The sequence below is a fragment of the Jaculus jaculus genome, chromosome 9, assembly GCF_020740685.1.
Source record: "Jaculus jaculus isolate mJacJac1 chromosome 9, mJacJac1.mat.Y.cur, whole genome shotgun sequence".
Classification (NCBI taxonomy): Eukaryota; Metazoa; Chordata; class Mammalia; order Rodentia; family Dipodidae; genus Jaculus; species Jaculus jaculus.
The window spans coordinates 131,752,143-131,768,697 of record NC_059110.1 but is presented as its reverse complement, the minus strand read 5'-3'; the positions used below and the strand labels follow the sequence as shown (position 1 = coordinate 131,768,697).

General features: G+C 46.0%; 1 protein-coding gene across 2 annotated transcripts in view; it reads right to left on the bottom strand.

Moving 5' to 3' along the window:
- The window catches only part of Prkca (protein kinase C alpha), a 447,179-nt gene that overhangs the window by 128,808 nt on the left and 301,816 nt on the right, over window positions 1-16,555 (bottom strand). For both annotated transcript variants that reach the window (XM_045157944.1, XM_004655131.2), the window contains exon 5: window positions 13,153-13,281. In XM_045157944.1, coding sequence (XP_045013879.1) covers window positions 13,153-13,281 — 129 coding nt within the window. The remainder of the gene's footprint in view (window positions 1-13,152; window positions 13,282-16,555) is intronic.

Below are 16,555 nucleotides of genomic sequence, written 5' to 3'. Positions count from 1 at the left end.
TGGCATCCATATCCTTCAGAAGTCATGTGCTCTTTTTTCAAAAATATTTTTTATTTATTTATTTACTTGAGAGAGAGAAAGAGGCAGATAGAGCATATAGAAACAGAAAGGGGGCGGGGAGAGAATATGGGCACGCCAGGGCCTCCAGCCACTGCAAATGAACTCCAGATGCATACATTCCCTTGTACAATCTGGTTTATGTGGGTTCTGGAGAGTCGAACCGGGATCCTTTGGCTTTGCAGGCAAACGCCTTAACCGCTAAGCCATCTCTCCAGCCCTCATGTATTCTTTTTAAAATTCTATTCTATTTCATGTGTGCATGGTTGTGTGCAGGCCACAGCATGCCTGTGGAGGTCAGAGGACAACCTCAGGACGATCCTTTCTTGTCACCTTGTTTGAGACAAGGGTCTTTCTGGTTGCTTTGGACTGGGAAGTCTAGCTGACCTGTGAGTTAGGGTGTTCTCTGACTGTTTCTCATCACCACGGGTGCATTGGGATTACAGCTGCATGCACCAGTGCATGTCTGGCTTTTTCCATGGACGCTGGGGACCTGACCTCAGCAGGCTTGCGTGGCAAGCACCTTTAACCGAAGTTCTGATGACAAGGTAGAAGTTCTGTGATTTGGCACTCTGGGGATTGAAACAGACTTCAGGGTCATCCCAAGGAGTTGGGTAATTAGTATGAAGTTATGAGCCTACATGGAGTTGCTTCTAATAACTGTTACACATGCATTTTCCCTTTTGGTCTTTGCATAGCTGTTTATCCCCATGGGCTCTTCCATGGGTAGTCACCCAGGTGGCCTGTAAAATGACAGCAGTAACATATATTCTATACCCCCTCTTCGAGGAACATGATCTAATAAGAACCCAGCCAGTGCAGAGTTTCCCAAGCAAGAGACCTCCTTTGGCCATTCCCTGCTGGGTGTGCTGTGAAGCCGTTGGTGGTGCGTGGTTCAGTCCCTGCCTGCGGTGGGGCCCAAGCTGGTGAAATGACACTTTCCCCTGTGTAACCTTCTCCAAGCCAACACTCCCCCTTGAAAACTCGTAAGTTTGTTTTCTGTTCTTTCTTGTTATTTTAGATTAAAAAAAGCCTGCCTGGTTTGAAAAGGGACCCTGACTGTCTTTAATTAACCACAAACCTTGCCTTGATTACAAAGGGAAACTGGAGGCAGAGCAGAGCTCTCATTCTTTTCCTGTAGAAAGGCCCCGTGGGGATGCTCTGCCACAGAGCTCCGTGCAGGTGGCCACAGCCCACTTCATTCAAACAGGGATATTTTAGAATCACCCCAGGAGCTAACGGATTTATCTGGTATTTTCTTAGGAAATCTACATCTTTCCAAGTGGATGGAAATGCCTAGAAGCCGAGATGAACTTGGCCTGTTGTTTCTCTGTTATTTTGATGCCAATAAACAGAGCGTGAACCGCACTTTAATTGGAGCATCCTTTACAAAGCACTGGGTAGAGCAGTTAGTGTTGGAAAGGACTATGAGATAGTTTTCTGCTTATGCTAGCTTTCTGCTTGACCACCTTTACCCACCCTTGAAGATGACATCAATAAAGAGTAGAGAAAATAATCTCTGTATTTATTTTGGGACATTCCATTACTGAATCTAATGATTCCCGAACACTGATCAAGTTTTATTTTGGCAAGACACCAAAAAGGGTTATTTATCTGTTATTTCCTCTTTGATCCTGATCCCCTATGGACTCTTCCCCCACCAAAGGGTTAAAAGAAAGTTTTAGGGCTGGAGAGGTGGTTTAGCAGTTAAGCACTTGCCTGTGAAGCCTAAGGACCCCGGCTTGAGACTCAATTCCCTAGGACCCACGTTAGCTAGATGCACAAGGGGGTGCATGCATCTGGAGTTCATGTACAGTGGCTGGAGGCCCTGGCACACCCATTCTCTCTCTCTCTCTGCCTCTTCCTGTGTCTATCACTCTCAAATAAATAAAGAAATAAATGAACCAAAAAAATTAAAGAAAGTTTTAGTGTAAACTATTCAAAAGACATTATTGTCAAGAGATTCCTTCATTGGCTAATGCATTGACTTTCTAGAAGAAGATCAAGTTCCTTGCAATAATTTCATGGTAATTAATCTTGTGCTTAAATGATAATCCTATAATTAGAAGCAATTAAAAATCCTGCACAAGGATGACCTGTTCTGTCAATGTCAATGTCTCTCTATGCTAATGGGGTAATCATGAAAAAGACCTCTGATATGTTTTACATCTCCCCTTCCAGGGATGCGGGCATTCAAAACCTATATCCAAGAGGCAAGGAGTTACTGAAGCCGATGGAGATGATGACTGAGGTCCCTATAAATAACCCAGGGGCTTGGGATCATTCTAAGAAGGAATAGAGAAGCTATGTGACTCGTCCCTGAATGCCAGTGTACTTTAGGACAAAGACAAGCTCTGCATTAAGGAAAGGACGCTGGTGATCCTTTGCCCCTCGCCTGGATCTTGCTGCCTCCCACGGACCTCCAGTGACTAAGCACCCTGCGCGGAAAGCTGTGCTCCAATCACTCAAGGCGAGCTGAGCGTGAAGAGCAGTGCGTAGGAGTGCGCGCTGCTACTTAGCACACAGTTGACATTTAGCTGTGAACCGGTTTGGTTCGTCAGGATGAGGAACCCAGGTTGCAATGTAAACAACAGCATGACACCTCTCGAGGACGCAACCTTTTTGTGGGCTGATGTACACGTCTCCTCAAGGGCTCCAAAAGTCATGTGGCTTCATGAATTATGTTAAAACAGGACCATTTTTTAACATGATCTAGATCAAGGAACACAGCACAAATCTGAGTAAATACTCTTTTGTTTTAGTTTTTCAAGGTAGGGTCTCACTAGCCCAGGCTGACCTGGAATTCACCATGTCATCTCAGTGGCCTTGAACTCAAGGTGATCCTCCTACTGCCTCCATACTGCTGGGATTAGAGGTGTGTACCACCATGCCCACCTTGAGTAAATACTTAAATTTTTTGGTTTATTTTTATTTACTTAGAGAGCAAAAGACAGAGAGAGAAAGAGGCAGATAGAGAAGGAGAGAGAAAGAATGGTTGTGCCATGGCCTCCAGCCCTTGCAAATGAGCTCCAGATGCGTGTGCCCCCTTGTGCATCTGGCTAACATGGGTCCTGGGGAATTGAGCCTCGAATGGGGGTCCTCAGGCTTCACAGGCAAGCGCTTAACCACTAAGCCATCTCTCCAGCCCAAGTAAATACTTTTAAAAATATTATTTATTTATGTGAGCGCAGAGAGAGAGACAGGCAGAGAATAGGTGCTCCAGGGCCTCTTTCTATTGCAAACAAACTCCAGATTCATGCACCCCTTTGTGCATCTGGCTTTTTTTACATGGGTACTGGGGAATTGAACCCAGGTCATTTGGCTTTGCAGGCAAGTGCCTTATCTACTGAGCAATCTCTCCAGCTGAAGTACACATTTTTAAAAAATATTTTTAAATATATATTTATTTATTGGCAAGCAGAGAGAGAGAGAGAGAGGGAGGGAGAGAGAGAGATAGATAAGAGAGACAGAGAAAGACACGTGCGCCCCCTTGTGCATCTGGCTAACGTGGGTCCTGGGGAACCGAACCTCGAACCGGGGTCCTTAGGCTTCACAGGCAAGCGCTTAACCGCTGAGCCATCTCTCCAGCCCCCTTCCCATTTTTTTTTTTTCCCTTCACTCAGGCAGGAAAGATAGCCAGATTCCCTGCCACCAGTTTTATTCCCAGTCACTATCTAAGCCCTGGAACACAGAAGCCCTGGAGGGAGGGATGAGCGACCCTCAACCGCCACGTGCCAGCTGTGCCATGCAGCCACTGCAGGGTAGCCTCCGTTAATTACAGGGCAGAAACGTGGCGCTGCAATCACTTCTGCTTCAGCACAATTGTGCTTATTCTGAAGAAACAGCTGTGAACCAGCACGTGATATTCCTGGGGCTGGAACCCTTGCCTGAGCCGCGCGTGTCAGAGAGTGGGGAGGACACCCTGGGCTGCTGGAGATGGACTGTCCGCCATGTGGTGGCAGCGCGGCCTAGACAGGCGGCCTGGAGCTCTCAAGCCTCAGCTACAAGAGGGTGATGGCGGTAATTTTCAAAGGGTTGTTGGGCGGGCATAACAGACAGGGGTCACCCAATCATCTGGCCTGTGGCAGCATCCTAGGCAGTGTTGCTTTCTCACAGGACCTGGGAACTTGACACCAGAAGCGTCTCTGGTTGGCCCTTACCACTTCCTTTCTCGGCATCTGCTACTTGTGTCTTAACTGGATGGCCACCTATTAGCGCCTCCATTTGTAAGAGCTATGAACTCAGCTGCACAGAGACCACTGGAAAACAAGGCATGCCTGACCAGATGCCACCAGAACTTCCCGAGTTAAAAAGGAGTGCCAGTCCTCCTCACGGACCTGGGGGAGACAGTGAACCTCTCCATGCTGGTTTGGAGGGCCCCACGGAAAAGTAAGACAACCCCACCATTGCGTGCAGAGGGCATAGATGCTGATGGGAACTTCTAGAAACAATGCCTTCCAGAGAAAGTACATTTGGTTGTTAAGAGCAATACCTGTCATAACACTTTCTCCACAAGTCCCAACTCAAGGTGATCCCTCATGTACGCTCATCAGGCTCAGCAATGTTACTTTTAAAGAGAAAGAAGCGTGCTTGAAATGAAGGATTTCACAGAGCCGGTGCAATTGATGGGGACATGAGAATTCCTGGGACGGGGACAAAGCATGACGGATATCTGCGCTCATTCTCCAAGTCCTTTATGTTTATGGAGAGAGGAAGAGAACTAGGATGGCTTATTCAAAAGCCTACAGTTGGAAGGGGCTCCACGTTTGGGAAAGCTTGAGCATCACAACTATGATACAGTAAACAAATATTTCGTAGGCCCAAGTAGATCCCTTCACAAAATGCAGAAGGAGGGGAGAAGTGTTTCATTCAGGAAACAGCAGTTGATAAGGAAGGTCGGGATTACAGGATTAGAATAGGTCCATTTTCATCCATCAGTGTAACCATGGGTTAAACATCTTCCATGGAGGTCAACTCCATTGGGTGGAAAGTTGCTGAACTCCAAGTTTGACACCTAAACCCTTGCTGGGTACAAGCAAAGTGACACTTTGCAGTGGAGAGGTACTTCGGTTGAGAAGCAGTCGAAGCACTCTGGACAGATGGTTGTGTTTGAGGACAAGCAGCTTCCAGATAGCAGTCCAGGGTCACCATGAACCTTGGATGCAGCCTGGAGCTGAGGCAAGAAAACAGAAGCTGTGTGTGTTGAAAACGCAGCTGCCTGTAACTGAAGTCTCCCTGCGTACGAAATGACACTGAGAGCCTCTGCTGCGTGAGCCCCGGGGACTGAGCAGCCTGGAATTATGACAATGGCAGTTTCTCTCCAGCTCTCTACACGTCTCACCCCGGGATGGTGGTACACTTCCTGCTCACACTCTGCATCTATGCCCAGAATGCCAGTCCTTCCCTGAATGCCTGGCTCCACTCCTCCAGTAGTCAGGGCACCCTTCTCCAAGCGCCTACGGCACGTCAGGGACCTAGTAAGCTGCCCGGTCACTCCATTCCGTGTTTTCCTGCTAAAGATATCACTATCCATGACAAGGTCTATGTCTTTATCATGTCGGCAGCCTTGCTGAGATGCCACGGTGGAATGTGGTCCTCCATATAGGACGTTCCTATTGCTGTTTTGAAATCAGAGCAGCTTTCATGATCTGCAAGAGACCCTGGGGCGGGGGTGTTGAGTGAAATATCTCCCACAGGCTCATGTGTTTTGAGTACTTGGTGCTCGGCTGCTGGAAAACTGAGAAAGTTGTGGGGCCTTTGGGACCCGAAACCTTGCTGGAGGAGGGGTTGTGTTACTGCAGGAGTCTATTAATACAGCCCACTGGCTGTTCACAGGCAGCTCACTCCTGCTGCTTCCTCCCAGCTCATGTGTGACAATGTGACCCAGCTTCCTGTTTGAGCCACGCTTTCTTTCTCCACCATAATGAACCTTCCCCTTGAAACTGTCCGCTGAAACAAACCCTTTCCTTCCATCAGCTGCTTCTGGCTGGGTGTTCGGTCCCTGTAGCAACAAGGTAACTGCTATAGCTTCCCAGAAGGTCTGGCCTGTCAACGTTCTCCGGTGGCACTGAGGTCATAGGATCCTCACCTGAGACCACAGCCACTCCCTTGCTCCTGTCACACCCAACCCCCAGCTGCCAAGTGTGCATGGTCTCTGGAGGTCCTCGAGTATACAGGAGGAAGGTTAACCAAAGCAGGGGACTCCGTCTATGCAGCGTCCACGAGGCTGATACTTACATAGGGATGGGGCTTTAATAAGACGCCGCTACTTGGGGTGGCTCGTGCTCCTTAAGCAACCCCTCACCTGTGTTCCTGTAAGTCCAATAAACTCACTGGTCTTCCAAGATGGACACGGGTGGAACTGCTCCTTTGCCTTGTTGTTGGTCTCTTTCTGGGGTGAAGACCCTTTTGTTTGTGTCTCCCCAGGACAAGTTCCACACCGGACACTAAGTGTGCTGAGAACTTGCTCAGTAAGCGCATAACAAACGCTAAAGAGAAGAAAAATGAGGCTGACCCTGAACCGCGCACAGCCCCACAGGGAAGTCAGAAGCAGGGGTCCATGTGCTGTAAGGGGTCACCGATAGGGAGGGAGTCCTCCCAAGTCCCACGGGATCTTGGGTTAGAACTCCAGTCTCCAAGCTACAATAACAAACAAACAAACCAAAGGCTCTGAGAACATGAGAGTTTTCTTCAGAATCCTCTGTAGGAGGGAAATGTTTATGAAAACACCTAGAAAACACGTGGCATTTTTTTCTCACTTACTTACTTACAACATTGTAATTGAAACTTGATTCTCATGAGGATTTTTTTTACTATTATGCACCCAATAAAAAGGCACACAAGAATGTAGAAAAATCTATAAAAATCTCATATTGGAAGGGAAAAAAATGACATTTTTTTTCTATTCTGATAACATCAGCACAAATGTCCAAAGGCAAAAAAAAAAAAAAAAAAAAAAAAAATCCCAGGAAGGCAGAGGCTTTCCCCATAAATACTGCAGCAATCTAGACAGAAAAAGAAAAGAAACCTCACTTCCAATTTCTGATTTCTGAAGGGTGATTTCCATCCCAAGGCAGAAGTCCCGCTGGGAGTTCCTATGTAACTTTGGAAGTGATTTTCAACTTAAGCAACTCTACACAGGTAAGATGGGGACCGAGCTAATCTAACAATTAACACTGCTGCTCAGGGTTTAGGTTTTAATGTGTTTTTCAAGAAATCACTTGCATTTGGACCATAAGCTCTGCTCATTATGGCTTATTGTTGTTCAGACTTGCATTTTCATTAAGGGCAGGCCAATTCCCACGTCCTATTTAACCCCTCAAGGAGTGGTTCTCTTCCCTCTACCTCCCAATTCCCTACAAGCCCCCACTCTCCTTCTCTCTGGGTCTTTCCCTTCCTGCACTTCCCAGCCCAGATTCCCACCAGTGGTGTGCCATTTAGTGGTAATTAGGCACTTAATTACCGCTGGACTCAGATTGCTCTTTAATTCTTTTGTGCACCATCCTTTTCTCCCATGGTTTTAAGTCCCGTGTTTGCACTTCCTATAACCTAAAAAAAAAAAAACAAAAACCTCCTGGAGTGCTAGATGAAGGCTTGGCAAATATTTATGGCCCTATTATTTGTTCCCAAAGTGACTCTGCTCAGTGAGAGAGACTGGGGAGGCTCAGGGCCTGGGCAGTGGAAGGCAGAGCTGGGTTCCCGCCAGCCCCATCACTTTTTACCCTGTGATTTGGTCAATTTCCATCTCCTCTCTCAATTCCCTGGCTCATCTCGAAAATGAGACCAAGAGTGGAATTTACTTCATGGGGCTGTAGGAGAGTCAACAAGACGCTGAATATAAGGTGTGCAGCCCAATGTCTATGAACACAGGCACTCAGCAGGCACGCTGAGCAGTGGCCTTTGTCTTTAACATCATTTCTCCAAACTTCTGCCTGACTTTTGGCTGGGAGGAGAAGGAGGACCAAGGACACCTGTTGCTGGGAAAGAAGACTGACAGAACTCTGCCTGGCATGCCTTGTCGTTATTTTATACATGGAAAAAATGTTAAGTCTGATGCCTTCTTTGACTCTAGCATCACTCCTACCTGGGTATCATGACATATGCTTGTGATCGCAGAACGCAGGAGGCAGAGGCGAGAGGAGAATGAGTGGAAGGCCAGTCTAAGCTGCACGGTGGGACTCTGTCTCAAAAAGCTGGGGCCAGGGATATGGCTCGGTGGTAGAGTAATTGCCTATCATGTGCAAGGCTCTGAGTTTGGTGGCTAGCATTGCCAAAATAATAAAGCAAATTTCCAAAATACTTTTACCAGTTAGTCATTTCCTTTGAGTTTCTATTCTTAGGACTGGATTTTCTTTACACAAACAGCTGCATTTTATTTTACTTTGGGGCTGGAGAGATGGCTTAGCGGTTAAGCGCTTGCCCGTGAAGCCTAAGGACCCCGGTTCGAGGCTCGGTTCCCCAGGTCCCATGTTAGCCAGATGCACAAGGGGGCGCACGCATCTGGAGTTCGTTTGCAGAGGCTGGAAGCCCTGGCGCGCCCATTCTCTCTCTCCCTCTATCTGTCTTTCTCTCTGTGTCTGTCGCTCTCAAATAAATAAATAAAATAAAATAAATTTAAAAAATATTTTACTTTGTTTTGTTTTTTTGCTGTGCTGGGATCAAACCTAGAGCTTTATGAGTACTCTACAAGCATCCGACCATGAAGCTACAACCACAGTCTATTAACCGGATTTAAAAGAGATTCTTGGGCTGGAGAGATGGCTCAGCGGTTAAGTGCTTGCCTGTGAAGCCTAAGGACCCTGGTTCGAGGCTTGATTCCCCAGGGCCCACATAAGCCAGATGCATAAGGGGGCGCACGCGTCTGGAGTTCATTTGCAGTGGCTGGAGGCCCTGGCATGCCCATTCTCTCTCTCTCTCTCTCTCTCTTCCTCTCTTTCTCTCTCTGTTGCTCTCAAATAAATAAAAATAAACAAAAAAATTTTTAAAAAGATTCTTATACTTACTGACTTTATTAAAATATGACTGAAGATAGAGAAAGGATACGTGAGACTCTATACCTCCCAGACTACCAACTGGCAGCTAATGGTTGCAGGGAAAGGGAGAGTCAGTTCATCAGTGGTGGTTTCCATAGTAAACAACCTTCCATCCATGATCATACAAGCAACCCTAATTTAACTCAGTGGGTTAAAAAATACATGAAAGATGGGCATGAATGAGGAAGAATGGTGTTAAGGGGAGGGAGAGCAGATATGAGAGGGCAATTGCAGGAAATAAGATCAAAAACAGAAGGAATACCTGAAGCAAAGTATACAAAATGGAAAATATTTTTTAAATTATTGACTACTTAACAATTAAATTTCCTATGTGAGCAAATTATTTTATTTCCTTGTGCCTCAATTTCCTCATCTATAAAGTGAGGATCATAAAGCAAAAATAAAAGTTGGACATGGGGGCTGGAGAGATGGCTTAGCAGTTAAGCGCTTGTCTGTGAAGCCTAAGGACCCCGGTTCGAGGCTCGGTTCCCCAGGTCCCACGTTAGCCAGATGCACAAGGGGGCGCACGCGTCTGGAGTTCGTTTGCAGAGGCTGGAAGCCCTGGCGTGCCCATTCTCTCTCTCTCCCTCTATCTGTCTTTCTCCCTGTGTCTGTCGCTCTCAAATAAATAAATAAGATTTTTTTTTAAAAAAATTAAAAGTTAAAATATTAAAAAAAAAGTTGGACATGGAAAGTGCTTAGAAAGTGGCCTTTTTTACTAGGTATGGTGGTGTATGTCTGTATTCTCAGCACTCAGGAAGCTGGGGCAGGGGGATCATGAGTTCAAAGTAGTCTTGGCTACACAGTGCTTTGGAGATTAACTGGACTATATAAGAGCCTGTCTGAAAACAACAGAAAAAAAAGGCCTTTTGTGGAAATCACTCAGTAAGTGTTAACTTCTGCTATTGCTGTTTTTGTTTGCTATGGTTTGAATTTTGATGTCAGCCCTCAAACTTATCCCTCAGTGTGAGGGTGCTACGAGAGAAGTGTGGTGGTTTGAATGTGAAATCCCCCATCCCCCCACACACACTCATATATTTGTGATTAAGTCTTGTACTTAATTCCCAACTGTTGTAGCCTTTGGGAGGCAGAACCTTGCTGGAGAGAGTAAGTCACTGGAGGAAGACCTTGTGATTTTCCAGACCAGCTCTGCTTGCCCACACTAGCAAGCTCACTCTATTTCTTCTCTACTGATGTGTGGAATGTGACGTCTGGCTGTCTGCATTCTCCACACTGATAAAACTTCTACTTGAAACTGTAAGCAGAAATAAGCCATTTCCTTCAATAAGCTGATTTTGGTTGGGTGTTTTGTCCCAGCAGCAAGAAGTTAACTGCTACAGGAAGCCTTTTAGAAAATGATGGTCACAAGGCCTCCACCCTCAAGAATGGGATTTATGCTTTTATAAAAGAGATTAAAGGGTGCGTTTGTCTTTCCACCCTGTGAGGGCATAGTTTTCTTCCCTTCTGCCCCAGGATGACTCATGATGCAGAAAGTGAACCCTCACCTAACTCTGAATTGATGGGTGCCCTTACTTTGAACTTCTCAGCTTCCAGGACGCTAAGAGATAAGGTCCTAGTATTTATAAATCACCTGGTCTAAAGCATTTTGTTATAGCAGCCCAAATGGAATAAGGCATTACCATTATTAACCTAGTGCTGAATTTACATTTCTAGAATAGAACTATATATACAAAAAACTTAACTCTCAAGAGATATGACCTACATAGCTACACTAAAGTTATGCTGGTTGGTTGCATGGGGGGAAAGTCCATATGCAGCTTAGTGATAGATGTGATCCCTTGAGATGATGATCCTACCTCAGTGAGTCAGGCTTAATCAAGTCTTGGCAGTGGTGGAGCGAACGACATGATATGAGCCCTGCCGTGACTAGACCCGACCTTTCTCCTCCACTTCTGTGCTTCCCTGGTCAGGGCATCTGAGCCCCTCTGTGCATTTCTACATCTGGGAGCTCTGGAGGCTCACAGAAGAGACAGGGTGTTTCAAGGTACCATCGGGCTGTAGCTTTCATTACAGGAGAGGGTTTGGGACAGGTCCAGCACGCAGTGTGTTCTCAACACATCATGGACAGGCAGACCTTTAAGCACTCTGCCCAGGCCTTCTTGTCTTACGTCAAGCCCTTCTTTCAACCCCGTAGTTAAGCTCTGACTGTTCATCTGTGATGTCTGCTCTCTCTCCAACAGTGATGGCTTTGGAGAGAGGAGAAGGTTAGGAGAAATCCAGGGCTGACAAGCCACTAGACCTTCTTCCCAAGGCTCCTCTGTCCCTTCCCACCTCTGGAGACCATGTATTGTACTCATTTTCTCCTCGGCACATGCTCCCTGGCCCCATGTATGGCTTAACAGTAACAAGATTGTGACATGGCAAGAATTCTCAAGGTCAAGTTCGGTCCCTCCCCTCTAAAGAACTCTGCTTCCTCTAGGCAGCAAGGGAGGGTGCTGGTTAGAGAGCTGGGTGAGCAGAGAGAAGAGCGGAGCAGCTCTGGTAGCATTAGCCTCTTCCTAGGGACATAGAGGTGACGGCCTCAAGCATAAGGGTGACAGGGATGGCTTGAATAAAACTCAGGAACTTCTCTAAAACACAAAATTCAGAAAGGGATGTCTGTCTGGCAGGACTTTATTCCCAGCCCATCTGGACCGCCAGCTAGCTGTGGGCAGCGTATCCATGTACGGAACGCAGAGGCACGCTGACTGCCCCTTTCCTAGCAGCTCTTCTGAACCTCTTCGTGTTCCTCCATTTTGACTTGAGAGGTCAGGACCAGGCAGAAACTGTGTGCACTTTTCAAAGAAAAAAAAAAGTGAGGGTATTCCCCAAAGTAATTTTTCTCTGACATGTTCTGCATTCCATGTTTTTCCACTTAAACGGACACTTCCTTCCTTTCTTCTATTACATCTTCTGTTATTTATAAGCAAATAGCATTAAAAGCAGTCTTTCCAATGCTTACAATAGTTCTTCCTTAATACAAATGGAAATGTAATACCTTCCCTGGCAAATGAATATGAATAAACTTGTCAAAGAATGAGGCTACTGGCTGCCAGTGATCCATGAGGGAGCCCCAAGGACGTGGACACAGGCTGCTGTCTGAGAGCTGGGTCATAAATCAACGAGGAGGGTTGGGGATATAGTGAGTGAGTGTGCTTGCCTAGGAAGTACAAGGCTACAGGCGTACTCCTCAGCACCAAGGACGAAATAAAACACATGACAACAATAACAGCCTCATCATAAAGCAACACGAGATGGGTCATGACAGAGGGAAGCAGAGTCCTGGGCCACCAAGACTCCAGGATAACTTGCTCCAGTATGTTCATATACTTAAGACTAGACTTGGTGGGAACCAGAGGAAAAGCCAGATGCAGTATTGTGGTCCATGCGTAGGAAATGTGAGGCCACGGCTGCGCCACTTATTGGAGGTGCCTGCAACATGATGATTAGCGGGAGAGGAACTGAATTGGAATGTTTCAATCCTGGCTTCTCACTGACTAATTCTGCAATGTCATAAGCTATCATCTCTCTGGGATTTCTGAAAAACAAGGCTAATAATCAAGGTGTTGTGAGGACTGGCTGTTCTAGGTGAGGATCTATGTGAGATTCTGGCACCACAGCTACCACAAAAGGGTATACACACCCCTCTATGGCTGCCACAACCCTTGAGGTGGATGCGTCAGGTCATCACACCCCAAGGCCACTCGGGATCCAGATCCTCCACTCATCTGCCTCCCTTGCCCTACTTCCAGTGTCACCAGCAGAATTTTGATTAATTGGCTTCCTCATCCTCGTCACTAGAGGGAGAGAAGGAGATGACCAGGCTGTTGGAATGTGTAGGTCCACACGGTGCCAGTGATTTTGCATTGAGTGTTTGGAAATTCTGCTTCACAGAGCAGTCTCCTAAAGATGAGGTGAAAACTCAGAGTCAGTGACGCTTCTAGAATGGCAAATGCCCGGAGCAGCATGGAGTCACCTGCCCCAGTCTCACCTTGCCTTCACACCATCTTGACCTTCACCTAAAAAAAAAAAAAAATGCTGCCTCTGTACCAGCACACCTTACCCGTGACATGGAGCTTTTCATCGGTGACCTCGGCCTTCAGATAGATCCGGCCCCTCTTCTCCGTGTGATCCATCCCACAGAGGCTGGGCACGTTGATGACACACTGCTTGTGCACGTTCATGTCGCAGGCTGCCAATCAAGAAAGCAAAGGGTAAGGCTGGCCATATGGGCTCCCATCACTGCCTCTGTGTTTTGGTTGAGGAGCAGAAGTGGGAGCGAGTTACCCTTAACTCGATACTTTGCGAGAATGTTTTTAGTGACATCAAGAACTGTTAGCAGATGTCCCTTCCAGCACAGGCTTCGTGTGAGTGACAATACCCTTAAAATACTCACTTCCATATTTTGTTCAGTCTTTCCTTAAACCAAAATACCCCAGCTTGTTCTTCTGTGATCGTTTCAAATATTCTATAAAATGCACACAGGTAAATACATACAGAGCTCATGCTAATGAATACTGTACCCAGAGACATATCACTTGTGAATATTAGACAGAGGATACTTTTGCCCCCCAAAATTCCCTTTTGCCTTTCTGAGTTCACTAATGAGACAGCGACAATCTATGGACTGAGTAGAGGAAATTCATAACATTTTCCCTTCTTCAACCAACTCGATATTTTCATGAAGGTGTAAGTATGTTGCCATTTTTTTTTAAAGAACCTGTGTTTGATATTTTAAACCTGTCTTCAAATATTTAAATATTATTCCAAGTAAAACAAATACATGCCTGGCATAAGCCATTCCTTGCGGCTGACATTATGTAGGCGAGACAGGGGGAGGATAAAAAAAGATCAGTTTTATTGCAGGGAACTGAAGGAACCCTGAGAAGAATCCCAAGGGCTGACTGCAAACACGAGCCTGGGTAGATGTTCCACCCCACCCTCCCGGTGCCTGCAGCTTCCTCAAAGGGGACGGCTGCTGGAATTCCCCCACAAACCCTCCCTGGGATGCTAACAAGGTCAGCTTTCCTATCCTTGTCTTTCCCAGTGTTTAATCTGGATACGGTAACATATATTGTAAAATAGTCATAAATAATGCCTATGTACTGTGATTAAACATTGAAAACAGGATAATGGACACAGGAAAGAACAATGAGTCAATTTACAAATGTGGATTTAATGAGATCTCTATTTACAAAGCTGCGTGCTCCCTGGGTTCAGCCAGCATACTTAAAGGCTTTTGAAAAGTGATAGTCACCTAAGTTGGGGTAACCAACTCATACCCTCAGGTACCTGAGCACAAGACGCAACTGGATGAACATGATGCCAGAGCTTCCAGAACAAATACGGACCAAAGGGAGGGAAGGGCTCTACTAGCTTTTTTGTTTTCAGTTTTTGTTTTTCGAGGTAGGGTCTCACTCTAGCCCAGGCTGACCTGGAATTCACTACGTAGTCTCAGGGAGGGTTTGAACTCACGGTGATCCTCCTACCTCTGCCTCCTGAGTGTTGGGATTAAAGGCTGCACCACCACACCCAGCCTGGCTTTTCTATCTTGGGAAGTATGTCTGCTCCCTCTGATCCCCTTTGAACTCAACAAACTCAGAGGCTGGCTGACATAAGTGACTGTTAACTTTTTTTTTCTTCCACCCATTGGAACTGCACACAGAGCACAGGCATAGGACGTGCAAGGGTCGGTTCAGGGAAGGCTGCGTCTCTTCCTAAGCTAAGGTAGGGGCTGGGGACATGGCTCAAGCAGTTATAGGTTCCTGCTTGCTAAGCTTGCTGCTGACCCTGGCTCATATCCCTAGCACCTGGGCACACAGTGGTATATGAGTTTCTGTTCATTTGCAGCTGCAAGCATGCGCCCTCCACACACAAAACACACATGAAGAAGTAAATAAAAATCTAAAGATGAAAGAAGTTAAGGTAGGAATTGGGTTCTTGGTGCTCATTTGCTCATTACCTAGGACTGAGAATTCCAGAAAGGAGCCAAAACTCTGGGGAAAACACACACACACACACACACACACACACACACACACACACTGCAATGGTGAGGTGGGTGGTTTTCTAAAAGTTTGTAATGGAGCCCATCTTCTCAAAGAAATCTCAAAGAGAATTCTAATATGTAAGCCAGATGCGGGTCATTAGCAAAAATTTAAGTTAATAAATTCAAATGTATACCATTTATTTGTTATAAAGATATTCATGGGTAACCAGTGAAGCCCTCTGATCAGAAGAGAACCCTCAAATCAGCAGTTAGGGATCCTAGTTGATATCTGTTATGGTAGAAATGTGTCCCTCAAAAATGCATGTGGGGAGCAGGAGATACGGCTCCGTGGATGAAACATGAAGACACCAGCGCCCATGTCAAAGCCAGGTATGTTGGCATATACCTATAATCCCAGCTCAAGGGAAACAGAGACAGGGGACCCCTATAGCTTGTTGGCTATCTTGTCTAGCTTAATCTGTGAGCTTTAGGTTCAATGTAAGACCCTGTCTCAAAAATAAAGTGGAGAGTGACTAATGAAGACACCAGAGTTGATGCTGGCCCTCCAGGTGCACATGGACACACATGCTCATGAGCTCACACGTATATAAAATACATGCATACATGCAAGCATGACACATACCACAAACATAGACCACATAGATGCATGTCCAAAACAGTTCATGCATTGGAAACTTCATCCCTAAATTCATGATGATAGAATTTGGAAGCTAGGCCCTTGTGAATTAAATTGGATTATATGAGATTTTAAAGGTCATTGTGGGAAGCTCACATGGTGGCATTGTGGCTGTATGAAGAGAAGAAGATGTCAGCTGCCAAACTTGGGCTGTCTTTCACCGTGAGGCCATCTGTCATATTCTGATATAGCAAGAAGGATCATCCCACATGCTGGTGTCATGCTCTTGGACTTCTTACTTCCAAAATAAATATATCTCTACACTTAATAAAGCACCCAGTCTCGGGTATTTTGTCACAGCAACAGAAAACGGATTAGAAAAGATCCCAGGCATTTCACCTCACTCTGTATTTTGCTGCAGTTGTACAGCAGCTATGATCTCTGGTTCGTGCAAGCTGGAAGAGTGCGGAAGAGCACGCCTCCCGCCCAGCAGAGTCCTCGCTGAGTTCTGCCTTATGAGTGAGGCTGGTGATGCAAGCTTCACACTGTCACTCCAACTTTGCCAACGTTGGCATATACATAACACATGTGGCTGTCCATTATTGTTCCAAGTTTTTAAAATAGATAAAAACATGAATGCACTTAGAATCAGAATTTCCAGAAAAATCTGAAAACCAGGTGTTTGTAATCCAAGGATTTCTTGAAGTACACAGGCCCTGGCCTGGATGGCAAGGGCGTTAAACTGTTGAGGTCTGTAAGGAGCACGATCCCTGTGTTCTGAGAAGCTTGCAATGAATTCCCTGATGTACATATGTTCCAACTCATATACACTGTTTCCTT